The sequence below is a fragment of the Hyperoodon ampullatus genome (assembly GCF_949752795.1).
Source record: "Hyperoodon ampullatus genome assembly, chromosome: 6".
NCBI lineage: Eukaryota > Metazoa > Chordata > Mammalia > Artiodactyla > Ziphiidae > Hyperoodon > Hyperoodon ampullatus.
Window position 1 is genome coordinate 5,213,044 of NC_136919.1, and position 8,728 is coordinate 5,221,771.

Below are 8,728 nucleotides of genomic sequence, written 5' to 3' on the forward strand. Positions count from 1 at the left end.
AGGGGTCATTCCTTCCTTCTGCCTCTGGAAATCATAAGCACAACTGAAACTGTTTCCCCAAATTGGTATGAGGTAACCAATTCCATATTATTTAAGAAAATCCTAATATTATAACCAATCATGGTGAAGAATAAACAGTCACTGCCTCCTCACTATACGAGCTGCTTTATACCAACGTACCCTGAGGCTTAGTCCATGTTTTGAGAGCTCTTGGTTCAAGAACTGTCTTTTACACAATCGACTTTTACTGATTGCCACTTTGGTTATTCATGGGTTTACTCCTGCTATTTCTGCCCTTTTGACGGATTGTATGAGGCTTTACTGCTATTCAAGATATGTAACCAAACCTTGTTTAACTTTGCACTATCTAGCCATGGCCATATCAGACCAGAAAAGCAAACACCAGAATACAAAACCACGGTTTTCCCTGGGTGAGGGGTTATGGCTGATTTTAGTTTTATTTGTGTGTGTTTGTGCGTATGCATTTTCTGCAATGAGCATGGGTTACACCGTGATTGGGAAAATGGCAACAAATACTCTTAAAACGACGGGCACCTGGTCAACTCTTTAAGTGCTGAGCGCCAGCTTGTGTTCAACAAAAGCTTGAAGACCTGAGGGGAATGAACTGACATTTTTGCAGGCGGTGGGGCTGGCTAAGGGGATTGGGGGAGGAGGGCCATGTTGGAAAGCTGTGTTTCCTGTGCTCCTGTGAACTTGACCTGGTGGGGGATGGTACAGATGGGAGCAGAGAATCCCAGCGTTCTGCCTCACCTGGTTCTGAGAAAGCCAAACCTATGAGTCTCAACCCCATTGCTCATTCAGCAACAACAGGTGCTTCCTGTGCGTGGCAGAGAGATTCGGCAGCACAAGCCAGCCACCACCCTGCCCTCATAGGGCTCAGCTCTAGCGACAAACATCAAGCCCATGACTGCAGAATCTGCTACGTAATTGTAGCTGTGTTCCATGCTTTCCGGGGCTACAGAGAACACTGACAGGGGCTAGCCTGGTCCAGCTGGGGAGGGGCTGGAGCATCCTCAGGGAAGGGATGGTGGGAAGAGTCAGCCAGGCACAGGGTGGAGTGGAGGGTCTAGGAGGGTGTCTGGGCCTGGGGCCTGGTGGGAGCGTGTAGGGTTAGATGAGAGGGGGTTGGGCATTGGCTGGTGCACATGGGAAAGATGGGCTCCCTTTGCTATCCCTAAGAAGTGGCAGGCCTTGGGGGAAGCCCCCAGATGCCACAGCATCAAGAATACAAAAAATAGGGCTTCCCTGGTGGCGCAGTGGTTGAGAGTCCGCCTGCCGATGCAGGGGACACGGGTTCGTGCCCCGGTCCAGGAAGATCCCACATGCCGCGGAGCGGCTGGGCCCGTGAGCCATGGCCGCTGAGCCTGCGCGTCCGGAGCCTGTGCTCCGCAACGGGAGAGGCCACAACAGCCAGAGGCCTGCGTACCGCAAAAAAAAAAAAAAAAAAAAAAAGAATACAAAAAATAACGGGAATTCCCTGGTGGTCCAGTGGTTAAGACTCTGCGCTTTCACTGCCGAGGGCCCAGGTTCAATCCCTGGTCGGGGAACTGAGATCCCGTAAGCTGCGTGGCACGGCCCACCCCCAGAAAAAAGTGTCAGCATTAAAAAAGAAAATAATACAGAAAATAAGAAAATATAGTTAATATAATTGGCCCCGTGAGGCATGGATGCCACATAGACAAATACACAAATGAAGAAAACACGTAACAGGCACCCAGCACCCGCTCTGGGCCAGGCCTTACACCAGGCCCTTTGTGTGCCTTCTGGCATGGAAGCCTCACCGTGGTATTTCCCTGTTGAGAGTTTAGCTAAGCTATTCCATGGTATTGCTGCCCTGGCATCCAGTTTGTTTGGTTAAGCGGCCTGCAGAAGCCTCACACTGACAGTACGTCCCTTCATACACGTGCACACCCTAGACAGCAGCCTGTGGAGTCACCAGCCAACGTATGCTCCTGTGATCAAGTCTCCCCTGCCTGTATGCTTTATGCGCCCCTGAGATAAGACCCCCGTGGACCTTACCAAAACCCCACTCTTTCGGCTTGAATTAACCAACCCAGCCCTAGCCTGGGAAACCCAAAGCACTCCACCCACAGACCCTGATAAAGGAATATGCCCCAGCGCCTGCCTCTCTATCTGCACTCTGCCTTGACCTCCTGTGTGGCCCCTTGAGGCATGCCGTGTACCTCCTCCAAGACCTGTGAGTAATAAACTTCTCTGCTTCAGTTTCTCTTGTGGTCTGTTGTTGAACCTCTGCCCGCCATCAGATTCCTCAAGCTCCACTCACACATGTTAATTTCATGAAGTCATAACACTTCCCCCATAACATTTGGGAAGGAAACACCACGACCACATCACTGCCCGAGGTCACTCGGCAGAGGCAAGGTTTGAACCCAACTCTAAACCCAGAGCCAAGTGCCTAACCTTGCCTCCCCCGTGGTGAATGTGTGAATGGCCCTCCCTGTTTTGAGCTTCTGTGTAAGTTCCTCTCAGGTGGGGGGTGGCTTTCTCATGTCCATCCAGCCGCTCCTTCCTCAGCTTCCCTCTGTCCAGGTCCACAGGGCTCAGGAGGCCCAAGTTCCCTTGTACACTCCCCCCCCATCAGAAGAACCATCCTGTAACCCTTCCTGAGGTGGGTTAAGGCCTCTGAAGTTGCATAAACAGTGACTTCGCCTGATGCCTGCACATTAGTCTCTCCTGCATCATATTTCAATGTCATCAAATATTCATGGAGTGCTCACAATGCATTAGGAGCTAGACCTGCAAAGAGAGACTTGATGCCTTGGGGAAACATGCAGTTGGAACAGGTCGGTGTTTGCCTTCTCTGTGCCAGGTACTGGGGGGACAGGTGGAATCCAGCAGACAGGGCCTCTGTCTTCTTGGCTCACAGCCTGTCTAGTGCTGAGTCTAAAAAGTCATTCCATGACTTCTGCCCACCACGTACTAGGAAGGTTGAGGAGGCCAGGAAGTTGTGCTGGAGGCAGCACTGAAGGCTCTAGCGGGGGAGTGGGTGGGTGACACGATCAGGGCAGTGTCAGGAAACTCGGGTAGCCAGCGTGGAGGCTGGGCTGGAGTGGGGGTGAGCCGAGGCGGCGCTAAGGTTGTGCCCAGGCAAGAGGTGTCGGGCCCGGGAGGTGGAGGCTGGGGCGGAGCACAAGGCGCAGGTGCATAGGTGACAGAGCGCTCTCGGGGTGACCGCACGCGAGGAGGATGAACCCGTTCCAACTTCCGACCCGGGTCACAGGGCTCAGGAGTCTGACTTGCCGGTTCGGGCGCTGGCCCACGTTCCCACCCCGGCCCTGCAGTCCCGGGGGATCATTCCGACGGCCCCAGGCAGCGGAGGTGTGTCTGGAGGGAACCTTCCCGGAGGCCGCCCGGCGTCTGGAGACTCCTGCAGCAAGTTGCGATATTGAGTTGCTTCTGTCCTTTGCAGCAAAAAAAAAAAACCGGGCATCGCCGCAGCCGGTCCAACTGCCTCCGCAGCCTCCGGGAGCATCGGCACAGCCCACGCATGCGCGGCGCCCACGGACGCCAGAGACTACAACTCTCGCGGTGCCCCGCGCGCGCCGGCAGCCCCGCTCCCACCGCGCCGCTCGCCTCCCGGAAGTGGGGCTCCGGGGGGGCGTCTCCGACCTTTGCGCGGGGGCGGGCCGGCAGGTTTGGGGGAGGCTGCGTGAGCCAGGAAGCCGATGCGGGCGAGCGGCGCTGGAGATGGCTTCGGCTGGAGGCGGCGACTGTGAGGGCGCCGCGCACGAGGCCGACCGACCTCACCAGCGGCCCTTCTTGATCGGGGTGAGCGGCGGTACCGCGAGCGGCAAGGTAAGGGGCTGGGCGGCGCGGCGGGGCCTGAGTGTCACGCCGGCCCCCTGGGACTCCGGCCTCCGTCCAGAGAGAGACCCCAGCCCCTGGCTGCCGAGGTGTCCCCTCCCGGGCGTGGGCTGCGGCCACGGCTGGCCAAGCTTAGGCCGGGGCGCAGGCGGGGAGCGGGGAGCGGGGCGCTGGACCTCGGGGGCCCCCGCAGGCCTCCCGCTGGCCTGGCCTCTCGTGGCCTCCAGGTCCGCGCTGCCCCTGCCAGTGCTCCGAGGCCTTCCCGCCAAGCGCAGCCCCACCCGTCACTGGCCGGCCTGGCAGCCCGTCGGAGCTCGTGGGTCAGGGTGAGCGCCTCCAGGCGGGGATCCTGTTTGTGTGTTCCCAGTCAACTGTGTGCGAGAAGATCATGGAGCTGCTGGGACAGAATGAAGTAGACCACCGGCAGCGGAAGTTGGTCATCCTGAGTCAAGACAGGTTCTATAAGGTCCTGACCACGGAACAGAAGGCCAAGGCCTTGAAGGGACAGTACAATTTCGACCATCCAGGTAGAGACCCTGGGGGTGGGGAGGGAGTGGGGAGGGAGGGCAGACCACGGAGACTGGGTCCAGGGTTGGACCTGGATAGCAAGAGACCTAAGTGGTTCCATGAAATCACCCAGATAACCCGCGGTGGAGCGTCTTTCCCGCGCGCTCTGGGCCCTGGGTGGTCCTGCCGGAGCTCCAGGCTCCCCTGGAGCCAGTCAGGGAGTCTGCGCCTCAGAAGGGCCTTCAGGACCACCGCTCTGCCACGACTATGGTCACGGAGAAAGCCACGCCTCTTCCCACGTTAAGGGTCCTCTGCACAGACCGCGTCCACTGTGGCCTTTCATTCCGCCACCTGCCCTGGGGCAGAGTCCTCGAGAGGCCAGCAGTGGAAGCAGTGGGTAAACAAGAACCAGAGGCCTTGAAGCTCCGTTTCCTGGTCTGGTCGGGGGCCGGGGGAACAGGTGGAGATGGGGTGGATGAGGGGGAACAGCCAGGCTGCCCCGCCCTGCTGCTACTAGAAGATTCCACCCATCTTCATTCCTTTCCAGGGGACACATGGGAAGAAGGTCTGAGAAGCATCAGTCTGTGTTATTTCCCAGAAATAGAGAGAAGCAGACGCCTAGCCCACCTACCTCCCAGGGCTGGCTGATCCCTGGGTGGTGGCACTGCCCGAGGGCAGCAAGGACCCGTCCACCCTGTGGTTTGCAGAGGGCCCTGCAAATGTAAACTGTAGGGGGCAGCTCCCAGTCCAGCTGTTGCTTAGGGTCACTGGTAGCACCAGCACCCAGCTGTGCTGACCCCAAGGCAGAGTGAGTTCCCTGCAGTCCCCAGCACCAGGACACAGGCTTGTCTTGCCTTTTGTTCCATCCCTGCAGATGCTTTTGATAACGATTTGATGCACAGGACTCTGAAAAACATTGTGGAGGGCAAAACAGTCGAGGTCCCAATCTATGATTTTGTGACCCACTCAAGGTGAGCAGGTGGTTCCTGGGAGGAGAAGGCTGTGCGCTGGGGGCTGGTGAGGACAACCCCCCCGCCACCAGGGTCTGTCCCCAGCACGGACTCCACACCCGGGGGCTGAAGCTGACGGCAGGGCCCCTTCCTGGTCTCACCGTGCAGGTTAGCGGAGACCACGGTGGTGTACCCCGCAGACGTGGTCCTGTTCGAGGGCATCCTGGTCTTCTACAGCCAGGAGATCCGGGACATGTTCCACCTGCGGCTCTTTGTGGACACGGACTCTGACGTCAGGCTGTCGCGAAGAGGTAAGGCGGATGCGGGCCTCTCTGCCCCTGGCCGGCCCGGCCCTGGGTCCCGGGGGTCTGAAGGTCCCCACCCTGCTTCTGTCGCCACAGTTCTCCGGGACGTGCACCGCGGCCGGGACCTGGAGCAGATCCTGACGCAGTACACCACCTTCGTCAAGCCGGCCTTCGAGGAGTTCTGCCTGCCGGTACCGCCTTCCGCTTGCTTGGGGACCTCCTTTTCTCCCCTTTCAGAAGGATCCCTGGTGCCCCGTTCTGTGAGAGCCAAGCCATGGATGGACGTGGTCTGCTGTATAAACGGAGAAGTTAGCTTCTTGTACCCATGTTCCCGAGGAGCCGTTCTCGGCTGTGAATATGTCCTCTGTTCTCCCCATCACCCCTTCCCCACTGCCTCCTCCTCGCCGCCCGCCCCCTCCCCCCGGGCTTCACCCCTGGCACTGGCACCGCCTCCCTCCTGGCCTGTCTGCATTTCTCCAGGGCGCTGCTTCTCCCCTGACCCACACTGTGCATTTCCTTCCACTTAGAACTGTGGGCTCCACAGGGGCAGGGACTTTTGTCTGTTGGCTGCCAAAGTGGTGCCTGGCACACAGTAGGTGCTCAGAAATTTCATCCATGCCATGTGTTTCTTTGGCTGGCACTGGAAGGTCTGGCTGGCCTATAGAGGGAGGAATTCACTGTTTGTGGCCATTTGTCTTTTCCTCCATCTCACAGTCTTCACTGTCACTAGACAGGACTTGCGTAAGGATTTGAAGGGGAATTGCACAATATTTTGCTTCTTAAAGGGAAAAATGAGGCACAAAGGAATTAGAACCAGGATTCCTGCTTTAGATAAACAGGACGAAGGAGTTCTGTTTCTGCTATTTCAAGAAAGCATTTTTTATTTTACATTCATGTTCTCTGAAGTTTCTGGAAAGTGATCAGAAAAGTAAATTGACTGTTTTGCAGTCTCTCTTATTTACAGAAAGACATTTGGCAAAGTAGGTCGTTTACGGTAAAACTCCGGACTCCAAATGTGACCGGGTGCCCCTGGGTGGAAGCAGGACCGCTCTGGGCTGGACCCTCCGTCTCTCCCTCCCCTTTACCTGTAGCCACACAGCGAGTTGACTGAGCTGGCTGTGTCCCCCGCGTCCCCAAAGGGAAGACCTTTCTCAGCTCTTTGCTGGGCTCCACCCCTCCTGCCCCCCGCAGCCCACTGTCCACAGCCCCATGGGAGGCAGCCCTGGCCCTCTCACGCTCACGTCTCCCGTGGGTCTCCACTGCCTGCAGACACAGCTGCCCCAGGACTTGGTCCCGCCCGCCCCTGTGGCTAATCTGTGTGACAGGGCTCCTTGGCCCAAATCCACACGCTGGCAACACTCAGCGGTCTGCAGGTCTGTCTCTGGGCCCAGACCGTTTGCTCGCTTGCCTCCCTCCGCTGCTTCAGATTCGGCCCCCTCAGCAGCACCTGGTTGGGGTCCCTCCTCGGTGGTGCCACAGGGTGCCCGACAGGGAGTGAGTTCCTCGGCGTGGGAGCCGATGGGGGGTGGGGAAGGAAGGGGCGCAGGTCCTCGCGTGCGGCGCAGCCCTGCTGTCGCAGGTCAAGAACCCTGTGTGTGGTGGGAGGGTGCCCCGCTTCACTCGGCCCAGAGAACCGGGCGGTCAGCACAGAGAACTGGCCTCTACAGCGGTGCTGGTGAGACGAGCGTCTCGGAGATGCCGGGAGACAAGCGCTGTTTCTTCCTCGGCTGCCTCAGCTCACCTTCCCCCTCACTTCTGGGGCCACCGTCTCTCACCTGGTTGACAGATACCCCGAATCCCGGCCCCCGCCATCTGCCATGACGGGCCCGGGCTGGCTTCCCTGCATCTAGCCCCAAGCAAGCTGAAACCAGGGGGGACAGACCCTTACGAGACTTTCCTTTTCTTGCCTTGCAGACGAAGAAGTACGCTGACGTGATAATCCCTCGAGGGGCTGACAATATGGGTAAGGACCAGGCCTGCCGGCTGCCCCCGCTCCTCCCAGGACCAGGAAGCGGGCACTGCCCATCCTGTCGTGGTTACTGAGACATCCCCCAGCGCGTGAGGCCTGTCTGTGTACATCTGTGGCACAGGTTTCAAATGCACTTGGAAAAACGGTCAACACATTGTACATCTTAAGCTGACACAATGCATTATGTCAATTATATCTCAGGGAAGCTGGTGGGAAAAAATATATATATGGAAAACCGACAGGGAGTCACTCATTAGCAGAAGGTATCTTAACCAGGGTTAGTTAACAGAAACCCTCGCCGACCGAGCCAGGTAGGTTTTATTGTGCTCAGGCCCCAGAGTGCCCTGGTCTGTCTGCTGAGACTCAGCGCCACGCAGATGCCTCGGGGAGGAAAACTGTGCGGTTCACCAGTAACGCCAGGTGGGCGCTGGGCGGGCAGCCCTCCCGGCGTGCCGCGATGGAGAGTGGGGGCAGCTGACCCAGCTCTGTCTGTCTCTGCTGCAGTGGCCATCAACCTTATCGTGCAACACATCCAAGACATCCTCAACGGCGACATCTGCAAGTGGCATCGCGGAGGGTCCAACGGGCGCAGCTACAAGAGGACGTTTCCTGAGCCGGGAGACCACCCCGGGGTGCTGACCTCTGGCAAACGGTCGCACCTGGAGTCCAGCAGCAGGCCCCACTGAGGAGTGGACTGCTGAGCTCCCGGCGGGTCCAGAGATGCCCCCCTGCCCCTAAACACACAGCCGTGGCCGGGGTGGTGCTGGAGTCCAGGCGTCCCTCGCTATTTCAGGAAACCTGGACGACTTATTCAGACTGGGTCTGACAGGATGTCTGCAGGCAGCCCTGACCTTTCCACCCGCTTCCTCACATCACAGAGGCTTAAAGGTCTCTTCAGTTACTGAGAAACGCCACAGAACGTGTGGTGGGCAAGTCACATATTTTGGGGAACGTTGAAGAAATAGCCCGGACGCTGTGATTTTGATGGTGAACCCACAGCAAGAGAGACTCGTATGATCTGGTTCACACACGTGTAACTGCAAAGTATGAAGAGGTAACACGCTTCCTTTTTATGTATTATACAGCCACATGTTTTCTGTTTTAGTCTGTCTCCTGACCCCGTGCTCGCTGTGACCTAGTAACCCGATTTC

General features: G+C 57.8%; 1 protein-coding gene across 7 annotated transcripts; it reads left to right on the forward strand.

The window, feature by feature from the left end:
- Positions 1-3,678: 3,678 nt before the first annotated feature.
- UCK1 (uridine-cytidine kinase 1) lies at positions 3,679-8,657 on the forward strand (the record flags this gene model as incomplete). Of its 7 annotated transcripts, none has more annotated exons than XM_079706855.1 (7): positions 3,679-3,837; positions 4,214-4,373; positions 5,228-5,324; positions 5,472-5,614; positions 5,705-5,799; positions 7,523-7,571; positions 8,082-8,657. In XM_079706855.1, 7 exons carry the CDS (start codon positions 3,730-3,732, stop codon positions 8,261-8,263), a joined length of 834 nt encoding a protein of 277 aa, XP_079562981.1. In that variant the 3' UTR covers positions 8,264-8,657. The 7 variants fall into 7 exon arrangements, with proteins under 7 accessions (XP_079562981.1, XP_079562982.1, XP_079562983.1 ...); XM_079706856.1 differs by having other exon boundaries at positions 3,704-3,837; positions 5,705-5,916; XM_079706857.1 differs by having other exon boundaries at positions 3,704-3,837; positions 5,705-5,868.
- Between the last annotated feature and the right edge of the window lie 71 nt (positions 8,658-8,728).